Genomic DNA, 17,812 nt, shown 5'->3' with positions numbered 1-17,812 from the left:
ACACTGTATTTTGGATTTTTTTCCGCGTCATATTTCATAGTCAGTTTGTAATGTGGCTCTTCAGGAAACTGAATGGCCAACCTCTGGTCTAGACCATTCATCATGGAAGGCCTCATAACAGACCTACAGAGCTTCATTCCTTCCTACTCTTCTATCACAGTTAGGATTCCAATCCACTCTGCCTGCACTCTCCTCTTCACCACCTTTCATTTGCACACCATTATTCTGCCCAGCCTTTGCTAGCCTTCGTATTCTGCAGCTTCTCCCTCTTTGCTCTGACAACAAATCACCATATCATCAGCAAACAACATCCTCCTTGGAGACTAGTGCAGAACCTCCTTTCTCTGAACAGTCTAGGGAGCCAGCATCAGTAAGTACGAATGAGGAAATTAAAAACATTGTGACTCAAATATGATTGAATAAAAGACACAGTCTGAAGCAGAGAGAATTCACCAGCAACCAAGTCTGTGAGGCTCAAGCACCGATAACTTAGATTAGAGTTATTTATTTTCTCGAATGAAAACATGATTGTATTGCTCTTTATTGTTGTTTCATTTTTTATTTTCTGATATTTTAGTTATTGGATTTAATTGATGATTTATCTGATGTTCTGTTTTTCATGCCAATAAAAAGCCTTTTTAAGCCTTTTTTTAAGAGAATCTAGTAATGACTTCTCTCTTCTGGCCCAATGAAAAATGGCATGAATACCTGCGAGTTTTTTCACAGTGAAATATTCCACCTTGACATCACTACTTCGAAAGGTAGTAGCTTGAAAATGATTGAAGATGAAGGCACTGTAAATGAGGAATGACCTTGGGTTAAGACGCGAATGCTGACATCGAAAGCAGCGATTTCAATTGTGCACTCAACTAATTGTGTTCGTTTTTCTGCGCAATATTCTTCAGGATAAACTATATTTTTAGCTTCAGCCATCAAGTGAAACGCACTGAAATGAGGCAGCGCTAATTGAACAGGGGCGTACAATTGTTTCGGCAGCATCGCCGTCGCGCACTAAATAGCTTGATGTTCAGTCGGGCGGCAAATGAGAGTCAATTTGAAAATGCATGTTGAGTCGTGAAATTGAGGAGGAATCCCAAAACGCGTTCGGTGTGTGTGTGTGTGTGTGTGTGAGTGAGTGCGGTTGTGTGTCCCTCCCAGCTGTTCCTTTGAGGGTCTGGATCAGACAGCTGCCCCTCTGCTCAGCACAGAGCTCACACTGTTGAGAAAACGCCGGGCTCAGCACATTGTTCAGAGGTCTCTCTCCCTCAGCAGGGGTTCTGTCAGCCCAAACAAAAGACACTGGGAACACCCAACACTGGCACCACCGGTCACAGTAAAAACACACCGGACTCAAAAAAAAAAAAGGGGGGGAGGATTTCCACCCCTCGGGGGGACAAAGATGTAAGCGGAGTGATGAATGAAAAATCAATGGAAGCTCTGGCATGTCAGAGACGCTCACCCAGACCAGACGTGTAGATGGACTTCACAGATTTTTTCATCTTGTAGAGCACGCTGCGGTCCACATCCAGAGCCTGGAAGAAAGTTGGGACACATTTTAGTCACGTCGCAGCCTCCAAATAAATTTCACTGGCAGTTCATGAGGAGGAGGCTGAGCTACTGCGGCACTTTACATGATGACATATTTCACCAGCGATACCAAGCTTGGTGAAGTTGGTCGGATGCAAGTGTGCCATCCTCTGGCTGGAAGTCATGCATTATTAAAGGCAGAGCTAAGAATAGACTGGCAGCAATAACATTTACGGACGCTTGTGTGTCACAGAGGCGGAATTTATTTTTGAAGATCAGGAGAAATTTGTGATGCAACCAGCCATAACTCAGTTTTAAATCACCCAGGAAAATAATAATCCCAACACAAAGATGGAGCACTGATGGTTCATGTGACTAAGGTCGACCACTTTGATTTATTTTCAAATGCTTAAAAAGTAGGCAAACAGTTCAGCCCACCGGGTCCAGCCCGAACAGTTCACATCCAGCTGAGACAATGTGGCACTGTAGCGGCGCTGAGTGAGGGGAGTCTCAGGGGAAGAAGGGGATTTTAGAAAAATACTGTTTGGGGATGTTATTAACTTTGTCCACCAGTCTGAGCCCAAGCCGGCGCCTCTTTTTTCCCTGACTTCGCTTTCCGTCCGACACATATCCGATAGTCCCAAATTTCTGCAAACAGAAAGTCACAAAGGCTTCTATTCAGCAGCAAAGAACATTCCAGCGCAGAGAACACACTCCCGTTACAAGTGACACCAGAACTGATGACAAAAACGTTTACATCTGAGGCAATAACCTAGCTAAAATCCAACGAACCTAAATATCGAAATATTTTTAAGAGATAAACCAATCCAGTACAGCTGCCGGTGTGAGAAAATATCGACACACTCGAACATCGCGATAATTGACTGCGCAATATTGCACCATTATTTTTGCTGAAATATCGCAACACTTGACTGTATTGTCTTATTGTTTTAGCTCTGCTATGTCAATGTTTAATGCAAAGATACTTGGATATGGACTGATGTCATAACAATAAACTTGTTTTCATGCACATCATATTGTAATGTTTTGTCTGATTTTCCCCCTTAAAATGATGGCTGTAACTACAATGTCTTGGAAACTACATTGTATTGTCATATCTAAATCTCTCACAGAACAGGCCACACATTCATGCACTCTTGGACACAGGCACTCCCATATACTTGAGAGGACATGGGGAAGTGCTGTCATGGGACCGCCCGTGTCTGCAGACAGATTTGCTGCCAAAGTGTCCAAGTAAAAGCCAGGGCATACACCACCTGAGTACCCCGCATCGAGTCCCAGGTTGGATGGCCCTCGGAGGGCAAACGCCAGAGACAATAGAAAACATAGATGAGGGGGAGAATTCATCAAATTTAATGACCATAATGATAAATGTCTGTTTAATTCAGTGGAGTGAAGATGAGACGCTCCAGTCTGCAGCATCGCTCACACTCACAGACTGGGGCCACGTTATTGGTGGCATGAGCCGCGGAAAAAAAATATATATATCAATGAAATAAATGGAGCGCACATTTCCACCTGTGCCGCTTGATATTTCGAAGAGCATCACAGTAAAATGTATTAATTTTAAAAACTGATGCACAAGAGACCAAGGCCATACGCAAACTGGCAACCTTGTGACACACAGGGATGTCCTTTAACCGCGATACTGCTGCGAAGTCACATGACCAGCTGTTCAGGTCAGCCTTGTCTGCCACACCTACATATTTCTAGCATGTGGATTGAGATTAAGAAGCTCATTTAAAGTCCTATTAATATATTTTCAGGTCCTAGAAAATGCAAGACTTGGCTATGAATGGTATTTCAGGAATGCCCTGCCAACAGACTGAGAACGGTAGGTTAACGGTTCAAATAGCAGCCCAGAAAATATCATCATTATCGAGCGCTTTCACAAGACAATGATAAAACATATACTGAGGCGCGACATTTACGGCTTCAATCGACTTGAGACCTCCAGCGCTGACACGCAAACACAAACATAATCAGGCACTATCACGCTCTAGCACACCCATTCACCCGCAGAGAGGGGTCTGTCTGAGAAAAGGACCGAGACAAGAGCGACAGGGTGATAAACGCCGTTTGAATGCTGCAAACCGTGAGCACCAGTTCACACTGGTAAACAGGAAAGGTTTCCCAAACCATCTCCAGGATATAAAACCCAGCTTGACCAAGAATCTTTGGAGATCGAGCTGAAGCCAGACAGTTTTTAATCCAGAAACTATTCGAAGCAAGAGGGGAATTCCACAACCAACTAGCCTTTCAACAGCATCGGACCATACCGGAATCCCGACACAATAAAGGGATATAAAGAACTTTACAAGCAGACCGCGACGCAGCAGTGTCAGCACTTTGCCATTTCATCAAGCAATGAAACTTTCAGGTTCCTCCATCCCCAGGCGCCGGACAAAGCCGCAGGAGGCACCAGAACTGAGGACTTATCTGACATCATTGTGATTTCAACCGGACACCATCTGCTGCAACCTAATCTGCTGAGACGGCCATCCATTCACTTACCAATGTGCTTTTCCAGTCTGAGATGAATGTGTGTCAAGTTACTGATCTGTAAGAGCTCCGGCACACTTGATCGTATCTAATGTGTATGTGAGAGCGAGAGCGGAGACGGCCGAGGCTCCGGGAGGATCCAATTTACACTCGAGTCAGGCGGATAAAACCATTAGGTGAAATGGTTTTTCAATGATTTGATGAAAGAAGAAATGCTTCAAACCAGAACTGGCTTCAGTGGTTGGGTCAGCCTTGTGGTGATGTCCAGCCGAGTGTGAAGCGGCTGGATGACATAATAGTTGAGTCGGAGGTAGGGTTGAGGGGTGAGATGCGGGTCAGACCAGGGAGAATTCATATCCAACTGGCTAGTGACGTTTGAGTGGCTTCATTTCCAAGGTCCTAACACGGAGTAGAACGAGGGATTTGTACTACAGTGCCATTGACAGCAGCAGAATCACTTCCAGGCAGCACTGGTGTATTTGAACTGCGCTGCTTCCTCTTTGTCAGCGAGCGAACAAAACACATTCCTGGATGATTGTGTGCAGGAGTGACTGACAGACAAGACACAGAGGCCGGCGCTTTGTTTCAATCATCCAAGTATCTGCTGATGACAGCACGTCTGCGCGTCAAGATGTTTTCTCAGGAGACCTTTGTCACCGCACAACACACGTGAAATCCTCAAAAACAAACCATGGCTGCCAGACCTTCAACCCACAGCTCTGGGCTCTAGTCATGTGTCACATTCAAGCTCATCTCGTACCCTTGTCTAACCCGTTAAGCCCCCGCCCCATCGTGAGTCATGTGAGGGGAACAGCCTGCCGCAGTTCAGGATCAGACAACAGCAGTCTGAGCACAAGTTTAATTGGTATATGTGGAGACAGTAGTCGGTGGTGTTTCATGAAGTTGCCAGATGTGAAGCAAATAAAACTTCAATCCCATGGAAAACGAATAAAAACATTGGAGAGGGTCACATGGTGCTTTGTGAGTGCTGGTCATATTCCGAAGTGTGATTGAAAAACATGCATCATGCAGAATGTCTGGGCTCATAGGAATAATACTGAGCTTCATATTTATAAAATGTAATGATTTAAGTATATAAAAAGAGATAGCTTTGAAATTAGTGCAGCATTTTCCCCCATATAAGTTTGTCATGTTAAATTATTTCATGATCAAATATTTTTCAAACATACTCAACTCATATTGCTAAAAGAGCGAAAACTAATCTGCATTCTATTAATGGCATTTTCACAGCCCTTTAAACAAGTCACACTATTTTGTCCAAAGTAAGCAGCGTTTATGACACTTTTTTTTTCTAATATGTATTTAAAGGCACTTTAACTTTTACCTTAACATATACTTTTAAGGGCAAAATTTTCAGGAAATAGATTTTTATTTTATTGACGTTACAAATGACCATTTGGATCCAAAAACCTCCGGTAAAGTTTCGTCCCTCGGCAGGTAGCAAAAGCTGCAGCGCTAGCTCCGTTTCTACATCACTCATACTGCATGTTCTGCGAGCAAGTTCCTGAATGCTACTGAAAGAACTGCTGTCCACTGAGCTCATTGCCGTCAATGAGATTTCAAGTACTAAAAATATGCAGGTCGTGGGGGCATCTTGCTTTTAGGCAACCCCTGGACAACCCTCCATTTTTCCGCCATCGTTTTCCATGCTAACTTTGCTAAACGAAAAGTTCCGTCGTTTTGCTACCGCCTTCTTCTTCAGTAACTTAAACCTCACCAGTGGTGAGAGTCACATATCAGTGGTCAAAATCCAGTTTGAAAATAAAATCTTTTCTAATATTTAAGACCAATATTTGCCTTCACTGAAGATACCGACTTCACAGACAAGAGCTTCCATGCCATTCCATTCTCAACACCACATCAGAGGGTTAATACAGGTCCTGTCTGCAGGGCTATAGATGAAAGTGTCGGCTTTTATTCAAGCATGAGCCTTTAAACGGACTGATTCAGTACATTTCGGGACGGCCACAAGGCCACACAGACCGTCTATCCAAGGCTCCACATGTGGCGGTCAGAGTAAACACAGGAACTTTCCTTCCCCGTGTGAAAGGAAAGCTGTGACTCATTCAAAACATACGGCAAAATACAGGTGGTAAAGAAGAAGCGGACCCCAAAAGCAGGCTTTTTTAAAGTCAAAGGTCAGGTGTCATTGTGGCTAATTCATCTGCCTCTCCAACACTAGACATCTCAAGTAGAAAAGAACCTAGCACTTGAGTTTTACTTGTGCTTGTAACCAACTTGAACACTGGAGGAGGTCGACACATAGTAAAACCCAAAGAGATTTTTCTGAGAAGATGTGTGACTCATGTATGACCCACCACTGTTGTTTGCGAGATACACACAACTAGGTCAACCAGTGTTGTGTGCCGTGCTAATCTGAGGTCAAGTTTCTGGGTGAAGAAAGTCAGTTAACTATTTCAGCTGCTTTATCAGTTCTCCATGTGATAAATACACTCCTTATTTGGGAAATAGATGGGGATCTCAGAGTAAACCACAGATGACAGAAAAGTTAGCAGAAGTTGAAAAAGACAACCACTTTTGGCTGAATAATGGGGAAGTAGTTGACTAATACCCGTGCTTGCCATAAAGAGAATTGGGAATTTTTTAATAATTCTTCTGCTTCTGACTGCCGCGGGAGTTAAAACTAGAATCAGAAAGCCCTCCACACAGAACAGCTACATACCTCAATGATTAAGTATCCGACTTTACAGCTCTTTCTGCCTGACTTCATGTTATTTAAACAGCTCATCTCCCTTCAGGTCCTTTGGTGCACTTTACCACTCCGTAATGGGCCACTAAAAAAGCCGGTGCCATCCAGGGTCTTCACCGCAAGCTGCCAGAATTTGCACTGGGATGACTACGTCAACTTAAGTGTTTAAGTTGTTAGAGAAAACAAGCTTTCATGTCGAGTTCTGAGGTGAGCTCCTGCTGTTTTATCGGCTCCGGGACTCCAGCAGAACTTTTGTTTTCCTTTGGCTTTGTGCTGCCAAACTGCCCTCTGCCACCTCTCAATCACCGTAGAGCAGTTTCAGTGGGGAACAAACATTACGACTAACACTTAAAACAAGAGAAAACAGTACAAATTACGTTTTAAGTTGAGTTTAGAAAACAACTGGTTGCTGATTTTAAAATATTCATTCGTAGCAGGTGGTGGAGGCAAGTACCAAATGTGCTGTCGTAGCTGGAAAAACATTCACTTTGCTGACTCTGATCCTTCCGGGGTGACGGATGACTGACACCTCATAATCATCACAACTAAAGAAACACGAGAAACTGGGCGAGAGGTTAGGAAAACTTTGCGAATCTGTACGAGAACAATTGCTTCCTTATGGTATGTTTTTACCCTTTTTAAAAAACGGAGCGGGTGACAAATTGTCTAGTTACTGTTCATTCATATTTCATATTTTCACAGTTTTATCGGTAATTATCGGTACACATGTGGGACAAGTGGCAATGCAGAGTCGATGAAGTTAAAAATGTGTGATGTTAAAAATCAGATTTAGGAGTTAAAAAACTCCTTTGACAACCACCGCCTCTACATGGCGACGGAGAAGTTCTTTGTCGGATAGAGCGTTCATAGTTAGACAAAAGCTCAACCACTTCATCGGACCTCACCAACGTCAGTTCCAAGACTCCAGCGCCCCCCAAAGGCCTGGAATGTGTACGTTTTGGGTTTTCAGTGGATTCGTTTGGACGCCTCAAACTTTTTATAAAACGGCAGGAATGAAATCCAACAAGAAATGGTGTATATAATATAATTATCAAGATCTAATTAGAAAATGTATCACCGTAAACAAGTGTGGAAGTGCACCACATGCAAGACGAGTACACTTTCAAAGTAAAGGTGGTAAATAACTCAAAGCCATCAAGGCTTCCTAGCAATACACTGGAAAGGTGACCAAGAACAAATCAGACTCAAAAACAAAAGGGTTCATCATTCCCTGAACAGAGAAGTCTGGGTATGGGCCAAAGTAAAAGTGACGGGGGGGGGGGGACAACACCACCGCCAGGATCCACCACTGCCCTCCTCACCCGATCTCGACCCTAAAGAATAGCGGTGCAAGCTACAAATCAATGGAGGAGTTCATTAATGAAGACACCACGTCCGTGTGTGGACAATGGACGTCAACAGGAGCCGTCTTTGGAAATCTGGGCTGGGCCTCAGTGATGGATGTGCGAGGCTTTACGTCTCCCTTTAATCTCTTTGCACCCCTAAATGAGCCGGGGTGAGGAACAGTGAGATGGTTTACCCTCTTACGCAATTCAGAATGTAACCACTGAACACTAGTTTCGTTTTTCATGAGAATTAGGAGCAAGTATATCCGATACATTCAGGGGACAGTAGGGACAGTGAATGGAGCCGGTACCTAAATGTAGCTCTCAGCCAGAAATCCCTCCAAATGATGAAGGCCTTTAAGCTTCTTTGGCAAAGTGAAGACTCCCCAATGAGCCAGGAAGGCCATTCAAATGTGACGCATTGATAATGCAGTCTGAGTTAAAACTTTCCTCCGGGCCACCTGTTATAGCAGAGCAGCTGTTAGGCTACAACAGTTCCCGCCGACGGCCGGGGGAGCAGGGGGGATCTGGGCACATAAACAACCCCACCAACTGGCACACTGAAGAGTTACGAGCCAACACTTGCCACCGTCTGCTAACATATCGCCAATAAATCAGCACAAATTAAACAACTTTTCTTTGGAGCAGAGCAGCCATCTATAAAACAGCAAGATGTAGCGATATGTACCGAGCGACAAAGACAAGGACGTATCATGTTCAAGGATTACAGTGGAGGTTAACCATGTACCCAAAACTAACTTCAGAGATTAAGCTAATGGACACTATATTAAGCCAAGAGACTTAACCAGAAGCTCCCAGCAGGGGCCTGTCTTCACAGGTCAATTGAGTATTTACTTACTTTTTCAAAGCAGTATCTCATGTAATACTGGTCAACCAGTCTGTCCCCAAGACCTATGCAAAATTTAGACAGAATCTCTCAAGCGAAAATGCAGCCAGTGCCACCAAAACATTGCCAACATACCAGTGTGCTGAAATAATAGACTTATCAAGCCTCTTAATTTAATACAAACAAGGACCTTGCAGTCCAGCAAAAAGGGCAGCAAATAGCTGTAACCAGTAGCAACATAGAATACACTTCAAATGATATCAAGGTTCGCTTTTCATATACTGGTAAGGTTATGGAGTTTTCACCCTACTTTTAACATTTTGTTATGTCTTTGTGATATGATATAATTATGGCATACATGGAGGACAACATTCTGCCTTGAGATCACACGTAGCCGAGCTATAATCAAAGCACCTCCTAACACAACATCTTTGGTTCATCTCTGGCTGTCACGCTTGCTCAGAAACAGGCCACTAGAATATTTGTTCCTGTTTTCATTAACAACAGAGATTTTTAGAATGGACTTATATTGTTTTTAAATATAATTTGCGAAGCAGTGTGCTGTCAAGTAGCACTCTTAAACAGTAGACTTTTGCAACACAGAACACAAAAAACATGACAAGTTTCAACAAAGTTCGTCTTTATGATCCACTTTCATTCATAATGAAGATCTTATTTCTAAAAATGGTAGACTCAGGCTTTGCCAGAGGAAAGTCAACATGAGTGTGCAAGAAAATAAGCTTTGTGTTACACAAGGCGGGGTGGCGGAGGAGAAGGGGGGGCCAGTATGACACAAAGCACAACATCCTCTTACTGGATAAACAGGTTTTTATTGCTGTGGTTTTTACCAGCCCCAACAAACGCAGCATCACACACACACACTTAAGCTCTCTGAATGGCCACTTAATAGCCAGCGTTTTAAGACGACTCACCTAATTAAGATCCTGTCAGTTAAGAGGCGAAGAAATTATCGAACGGTGTTCCTGCTATTAAAACGTCAGCGCCTCGGAAACAAACAGTTAAGAGCGTTTTTGGTTATGACGTCTTTGTTTCAACGTTCATCTTCCAACTGAATTTTGAGTTGAGGACACAAAAGGTTTCATGCTGAGACACAAGACATGAATCACTTTGCTTAATGAATCTTTTGGCGCTCATCCAGCCAAGTCTGGGCCAAGGCCTTATACATTCAGAGATGGTTCAGGGTGCCAGAAACGTCTCCAAGTTTGAGGTCACCGGCTTCTTAGAAACGTGCCTTACGTGGCTCTGTTACCATCTGGTACAGAAGATTTACACATAAATCACGACTGTTAAGTGTTTTAAATGCAGAGCGATTAATCAGATTTAGCGGGATTTATTCGCTGAATGAAGGAATGGGGGGAACCACTGTGGCATGTATGGACATGCGCGACATAAATCTGACCACAGGCCTAGACGCCGATCCTTTGATATGGTTTATTTTATCGCCATCACAATGCAGTTTAAAAAAACTGGTTTAATTCATTGAATGTCGAATGACCAGCTTTCCAGGGTGTCCCACACCTTGTAGCTGAGAGAGAGATAAAAGATACAATCGCCAGCAAAAAATATCAAAAATGAAATGCAGAAATGAACAAAAACACATGAAGGAAACGCCTGAATCAGTGTAAAGATCCCAAAAACAACTTGAGGTTAGTAAGAGCTTCGTCCACTGCACTTGAATTCTTAAGACAAAAGCTAAGTGAGCGATTCTTCTTGTTGTATGAACAATGTGCCCTTTTGTTCTCCGAGTCAGAGCATGGGAAGGTCAAACAAAACTTCACAGATTTCCTACCACAGTTTCAACTGTTGAACCTATTCTCTTTTCCGCTTAAGGTGTTTTGCACAAAACAAACCGCCATGTATGTGTTCAACGAAGCGTCACAACGGAGAGGAGGGTAGCACCTGTCGGACCGAGCAGGTGACCTGGAGTCTTGAGCAAACACAACCGCAGTACGGACCAAATCCCCTCAATCCTGTTAAAGCCATTCTCAGGACCATTCTCACTCAAAGAGGGGAGACACACTAACACACTTACTAACCGCTGTGTTCATGTGGGAAATTCTATTTATACCATCAGGCAGGGCGAGGCTCTGCCGCACAAAGTAGGGAAACGACAACAAGGGAGAGAGACAGAGGACGGCTGGCGGTGAACAAAGCGGAAGTTTCCTGATGACCTGCAAGTTAAAGGAAGAACACAGAGTCCTCCATCGCACAGGAAGCATCTTTACATTGGAATCACAACAGCACTGTCCGGCGTGATGGCGACCTTCACCACCATCTGATCAACATATAGAAAACTATTTCTACACCACTGTCATAGGAAACGTGTCTGTGTAAACAGTGACACTGGAAGAACTGGTCCAGTTACAAGGCAGCATTTCAAATTTGTAATTTCATATTTGGGCATTTCTTATTCAAAACACCAACTAAAAGCTTTGGTGTGATGTGTCTCACAAATAAATAACCTAACTGCATATATTTCCCCCAAAAAAAGAACGATTTATATTATTATATTTTTATGATCACGTTTAACTGTAAATAAGTAACGTGTGTTTTAACACCTGTTCTTGCCGACCCATCCTTCAAAGGACAGATCAAACCACTTTTCTAGACTATTGAACAATAACTATGAGTCATGTGCCGTGCAAATATTTAACTTTGAGATGGTTTCTTCAGGTGATATACATTTGTTTTACTTTTTTTAAGGACTAAAAGGTGGATTGCTTACCTCCTCCAGTGCAGTCACGGTGTTCCTGCAGTGGGACATCCTGTTGGTGAAGTTGGAAGCAGTGGGAGACTTGTAGTCTTCATTGGTCTCGACCACAAACTCTGAAATAGTGATCTGCTCCGGCATCATTTAACGCTTCTAACGCTGAAACACACGCGCACTTTTCCTTCAGACCACTCGGTGAACTTCACGTCCAAAGTTTGGGGCCGGAGTTGCTACAGTAAAAGAGACTTTAGAAGGTCCAGAAGAGGGTAAACCATGACTGTGGGTGTGTGTGTGTCATTCCCTTGTATTCCGAACGTGTCGCGCGCGCTGGGCTCGAGGATCGGCAGCGTCGCCGCTGGAAGGTGATGAGGCTTCTGTTTTCTCTTCCCGCCGAACTATTCCTTTTCCATTTGGGTTCCCGCAAGAGTGGAAGTGGAAGGTGAAGTGTCTCGGGTTCAGCTCGAAACCTCCGGTTGCTGCTGCTCCTCTCAATTCCCCGGGAAGCAGCGACCAACCACTCGTTCCATCTGCGGCCAAGAAATTGACAAAGGTGCAGGCGGCGATTCAATGGAGGGCAAACAGCCAATTAGGAAGAGCGGCTTGTCATCGCCAGCCAATGAGCATCTAGAAGAGGCGTGGTTTTGTGGTGCATTAAAGTAAGCTTTGTAAACCTTAAGTCAGCGCCTGTAATACAAGTTTGAATGGGGCGTTCAAGTTCTTAAAAACGTAATACGATAGAAAAACATGTAAATAAAGGCGTATTCGTTTTTTATTTCTCTTCAACAACAAAAAAACAAATTAATTGTTTTTTACTATTTATTATTTTTTTAAGTTTTGTCACTTTGATTATTAAACATTTGGAGTTAAATGTACTAAAAACAAATTTTGGGTAATACTGTACGCCGCACGTGCACAGGAAATAGGATATATTATCTGCTACTACATGTCAATAAGTAGGCTGATCAATACTAAACAAGGGCAGAGAATGTACATTCACATTCTCTTTTGACAGGCGGTGACATTTCACACTGTATACAGAGACATTAGCCACATCTGTGCTCATAACTATGTGCTAAATTTAATTACGCTCCGCTCAATTCTTGATTTAGAATTATTTATTGCATCAGGAACTCGTAATAAACTTGATGTTTTAGTTTCTTTTCTTCGTCCTTTATCATCTCTAACACATTTAATTGGTTCTCATTGTAACAATAACAAAAGTACCAGGCCATTTAGTAGTTTTGCTGTGACTTCATGAGGGCCGCTTCAGCACAGGCTCCGGGCCCCATATGGCCCCTGAGCCATGCTTTGCACACGTCTGATGAGAACATTGATATCGGGTGGAAACTTGGCAAAATGAAAATGCAGAAGTCAAAGTTAAATCACCAGCTTGTTGGGGTTCAGACATTCTTCCGGCGCTGCAGCGTCTCCTGGCAAGCTGCTGAATGAAGCGACAGACTTGGACTGAATCACTGACTCTCACCCCCAAAAGCGAAGAATGAAAAGGTCCAAAAACAAAAGTGGATGGCAAAAGCTTCTTGCTAATGCTGACACAAACAAACATTTTTTTATTTTTTATCTCATTGTTAGACAACAACTTAAGGCTTTCTTTTACAATAACTGTGGCCATTCGACATGTCATTTCAGCACAACTCGAGCGCACAGCTATCATAAATCACAACTTGGGAACTGGAGCCAAAAAAGAAAGTGGAATTAGCATTCAAAGCTGATTAGTGGAAAAGTACAGGGTTTAGCGGCGCTGTGATTTCCAAGCAGCCTTTCATTTCAGAGCATCTTTAAGCAATAAAAGGTAGCAGGAGCGAGTCACTTTTTCCAAATTGCCCTGGATGACATCATGATTGTGCTGCAGGTGGAACAAGTGCGCAGCTCACTTCCATGAATGACTTCTCTGTGGACGGTAACTCCACTTTAATTCCTCTTCTCAACATGTGCAGATTAAAAAAAAAGCATATAGCAGAGTGTTGGTGCTGTAAATTAAAATAGGATTTACAAAACATCACCTGATTCAAATGTAAATATAGTAAGGGAGTAAATCAGAGTCCCTGGAGGAAGCCAAGGGCAGCACATGCAGGGATAGAAAGACAATCTAGTGGCGGGAGGTGGTCACTTCAGGGTTGAAAAGGTTGAAAAATGGAAGGCTTCTCAGTATTGTGTGCATGAACAACATTAATATTTAATTTTTCTAGCTTGCTGTTTATGCTACGAAGCTCATTGTACGTCTTTCTTTCGTATCGATTGGTAAATAAAGATTGACAGTGTCTGAGCGAACCTCATAACGTGGCGGTCAGATCGGAGTGATGATGATAATGGAGCGGGGAAAAAAACAATTCCCGCTGGGGTCTAAGAAGCTTTAAAACAGCTGGGGACTGGCTAACAAGCTTTCTGCAGTAAATAGGACGCAGCAGACGGAGGCTGTAAATAAACCTCACCCTGAGTGGAGCTGCTTTTCCAGCCTCCTCCGGCCTGGTCTGGACCTGAGAGGCGACCCACCTGACCTCCACACGCAAACACACTTCCTGCCTGATCCGTAGAGCGAAACGTGACTATAAAAGGACTTCTGACGGAAATATGACGACAATACAGCCACAAAGTGGAACTGCAATATCAAAATACAAATATTGTATGAGGAAACAAAACCATCTTTAGCCTGCGGTGCATTTTAATAATAAAAAAAAAGATGTGACGCTATGTTGAATTATTGTGCTTATTATTGCTTACAAAATATGTTTTCTACTGATTAAACTAGGGGATCTTTTCCTACTGGGGTGGTAACAAATAGTAAAAAGTGTCCGCAAATAATGCAAAATAATAAATAAATAATAACAGTCATCATTACTGACTTTAATAGATTAATATCTTGGCGACAATTGTGGTCCCTGTTTTCGGTGCCGGAATTATGACTAATTTTGTTACTGTTTTCGCCCAGATTGTCACATTTTTATTTTATAATTTACCCATTAATTCACCAATCCCAAATGTTCGCTTTCACGTGGCTGCGATGCTCGATGTTAAACATCCTTAAGTTTTCTCTCTCCACATATTAGGTTCAATAAGCAAACGACAGTTTAAGGAACATGAGGAGCGATGAATCAGCAAAATGGCGCAACACGGGTTTTACAGCCAATTTAAGGAACCTTTTTTAAACAAATATATTGGTGTATTAAAATAAACAATGGGCTTTAAATTTACTGATGACGGCATTTACTATCAAAAAAAATAGTTTTCAGCTCACTGGCGCACCCTAGCGGCCATTTCCCTACAACGCGATGTATACGTTGAATATTCGAGGCCTTTGGTGCTTTTACGCTAAACTTCACATTGGGGGTTTTGCGCTTATTGCTATCATAAACTGGACACATATTCATTGTAGTATTTTACTCCAATACCGTCTCTCCTTAGAACAATTCAGTATTTTATAGAAGTACATCCAACTTTTCAAATAATGTATAATATAATTTCTTATAATTGCATCTTGCTCTTGTTTAAAAATGTATTTCATCACATATTTAAACACTAAATACTGTTTTATTTTTTCTAATGAAAAACATATCACTGCTGCATATCAATCCATATTATTTTACATTACAAATATGCTCCAATTATGTGGTTGAGTAAAGGAGGACTGACTCATCCTTTTAAAAAAACAACAAATTCATCTCATCTTAATTGTTTTTATTGTACCGAATCCTTCATTCAAGTTCAACCAACTTAATTTGTGTGCGAACGATCAAGTTTTAACATCATATGTAAACGGCTAATAAACGCAAAATATTGTACCAAGTTAGAATTCAACTGCAAATGATTCATGATGAAATTGAGACGGATAAAAAAGCAGATTATCGATGAGAACCGCGGAGCTCCTCTATTCCTCGTACGTCTCTGTGAAGGCAACACAGATGACAGTTTCTCACTGAAATTAAACACAGAAAGGCAGGTGGATGCAAAGGGGATAAATAACACATTAAAAACTACAGGTCGTGGAGACTTCTCTCAGGACTTGTCGACGGCCAGCGCACAGTGAAACGAAGCGGACAGAACCTTGCAGATGGACTGAGCCTGCTCCTGTATGGAACCCAGAGATGAGCTGAAGCGGAAACACACACAACAAAGACCTGATCTTCTTACTGCGCTGCTGCACTGATACACCCAGATGCTGCACTCCTGCTGCTCCGCGTCAGTGGTTTTCAGAGCCAGCAGGTTCTTTCCCGCTCCCAGGCCGTCGTCGTAGCCCAGCATTCGCACGATCAAGTACAAGGGGTGGCGATGTAACACATCCTGGAGACAGAACTTTGATCAATACACAGTCTAGTAAATCGACTAGTTTACAAAGAGTCTTAACCTATTTCTCTTCTAGCATGGATTTCATTGTTGTTGCTTCAAACATTTTTTTAATTTATGTCTGTGTTCTAGAGTCTAAAATCCCAAAGCCTTGCTTCACAGGATAAAGATGCATTTAAAAACTCACACACTGATCCAGTGACGCCACCTTCACCCCATATTTGGAAACGATAAGTACCATCTCCTCATCTCCAGGGACAAAAGGCAGCTTTCCATCTTGCTGTATAGACAGAGCAAAGTCATTTCTTCAGTTCAAGGATTCACACTGGAGACCTGACTACAAGTGATGGGTCGATGAGGCTTCATGAAACAGTGTCCTGATTTTCAGAGGCCACCAGATGGTGCTGTCTGCTGTAAAATGTTTGGACTTGAACAACAAATTAAACAAAATCTGAAGTCATTTTTTTTTATATCAACAGCGCCATCTAGTGGCCTTTGAAAACTGGGGCGCTGTTTCATGATTCTAGCGATCGCAACTGAATACGCACCTGAGCAGCGTCTATGTAGCTGATGAGGTCCAATGGTTCCTGAAGTGTCTTGCTCATTTCAAACTGCAGCTTCTCGATGGCTCCCACGTACCGGACCCGGAACTCTGCACATGTCTCCGCTGTGTTGTTCGCCGCTGAAGTAAAACATTCATCAACACCCAAAAACCCAAACAGAGCGGACCGGCTCACTCACCTGCACTCTTGGTCGAGTCAGTGTCGAGGCTGGCGACGGTGCTGGACCGGGACAGTCCTCCCAAACTGGAGTCCACAGACTATTTATATGGAAAGAGAAAAACACAGCTCAGCACTAATCACTCAGGCTGTGGTCGGGGACCGTACCTTGCTTTTGGTGCTGATCTCACTGCTCTGAGAGCTGCTGCTGCTGTGCCGCTTCTTCACCTTACGGAACATCCTTCACCACATCCTCAGCGGCTGCATTCAGCTCCCACTGCTGCAAAGCACTTTGACTTTTAACCTTTGTTATACAGCGTCTTTATGGACTGAATCACTGAATATCACTGAAATTTGACTTGAACATTTTAGATGAATAAGTATATTTATTAGACCCACCTCAGTCGTATAGTCATGGAATTGAAGTGACATTTCGCAGTGAGAAATTATTATCATTATTTATTTAACTGACTAGGTGAGAAGTTGTTCAACAGTCCAGAGTCCCCCACGTATGGCCCTCAATTATTTTGTGCTTACTTATGATGTTATTTACAACTTAGTTGTAATTAAATACGTCTTTTGAACGATTTAAGAGACGGATACGTGTTCTTTAAAAGTAGACTGAAGTGTTTTTCATCAACCTTTTTTGTGATTCTTCACAGGATAAGGCAGAAAGACACGAGTTTGAGGAAGCATGAAGGATGAATTGAGTTAGTAGGAGAGAAATGAGACTCGAGAGTTCATCAAATATTCACGACCCTCCAGCCTACACCACCGACACAGGTGACCTATGATCGAGAAACGCCCTGTTCTATAATAAATTAAGCTTCCTACCTCTTTGTACCGCGCATGGGAAAGACTTTCAATGACGGATATCGGTTTTTGTTTTCACTCTGGAGCTTCACTTGTAGTTCGGTCCGTCCCCACCCAGCGCTGCTTAAAGCGACCTAACCGTGAGGTAGTCGCAATATGACGCTGCTAAATGTTGAAATAAACAAATAAATAGGAGGTGTTACACGCTGTATATTACTGTTATGTTGTATGATGGACATTAGAGGCTAACAATGTTTCGTTTACGCTTGTTTGGTT

General features: G+C 42.7%; 2 protein-coding genes across 9 annotated transcripts in view; both read right to left on the bottom strand.

Annotated features, from left to right (window-relative positions):
* The window catches only part of asap2a (ArfGAP with SH3 domain, ankyrin repeat and PH domain 2a), a 33,221-nt gene extending 20,972 nt beyond the window's left edge, over positions 1 to 12,249 (bottom strand). For all 6 annotated transcript variants that reach the window (XM_053845177.1, XM_053845175.1, XM_053845178.1 and 3 more), the window contains exons 1-2: positions 11,721 to 12,249; positions 1,460 to 1,532 (exon numbers count right to left, since the gene is read on the bottom strand). In XM_053845177.1, coding sequence (XP_053701152.1) covers positions 1,460 to 1,532; positions 11,721 to 11,849 — 202 coding nt within the window. In that variant the 5' untranslated portion in view covers positions 11,850 to 12,249. The remainder of the gene's footprint in view (positions 1 to 1,459; positions 1,533 to 11,720) is intronic.
* Positions 12,250 to 13,296: 1,047 nt separating this feature from the next.
* Positions 13,297 to 17,746, bottom strand: itgb1bp1 (integrin beta 1 binding protein 1). Of its 3 annotated transcripts, none has more exons than XM_053845332.1 (7): positions 17,558 to 17,746; positions 16,892 to 17,000; positions 16,746 to 16,824; positions 16,553 to 16,686; positions 16,192 to 16,284; positions 15,852 to 16,001; positions 13,297 to 15,788 (listed from the first exon to the last, which is right to left on the bottom strand). In XM_053845332.1, the coding sequence occupies exons 2-7, from the start codon at positions 16,961 to 16,963 to the stop codon at positions 15,717 to 15,719; spliced, it is 600 nt and encodes a 199-aa protein (XP_053701307.1). In that variant the 5' UTR covers positions 16,964 to 17,000; positions 17,558 to 17,746; the 3' UTR covers positions 13,297 to 15,716. The 3 variants fall into 3 exon arrangements, with proteins under 3 accessions (XP_053701307.1, XP_053701305.1, XP_053701306.1); XM_053845330.1 differs by having other exon boundaries at positions 16,892 to 17,003; positions 17,558 to 17,742; XM_053845331.1 differs by lacking the exon at positions 17,558 to 17,746 and adding an exon at positions 17,123 to 17,547 and having other exon boundaries at positions 16,892 to 17,003.
* Between the last annotated feature and the right edge of the window lie 66 nt (positions 17,747 to 17,812).

This window comes from Synchiropus splendidus, chromosome 16, assembly GCF_027744825.2.
Source record: "Synchiropus splendidus isolate RoL2022-P1 chromosome 16, RoL_Sspl_1.0, whole genome shotgun sequence".
Classification (NCBI taxonomy): Eukaryota; Metazoa; Chordata; class Actinopteri; order Syngnathiformes; family Callionymidae; genus Synchiropus; species Synchiropus splendidus.
The sequence above is the reverse complement of the archived record's forward strand: the minus strand, read 5'-3'. Positions and strand labels throughout refer to the sequence as shown.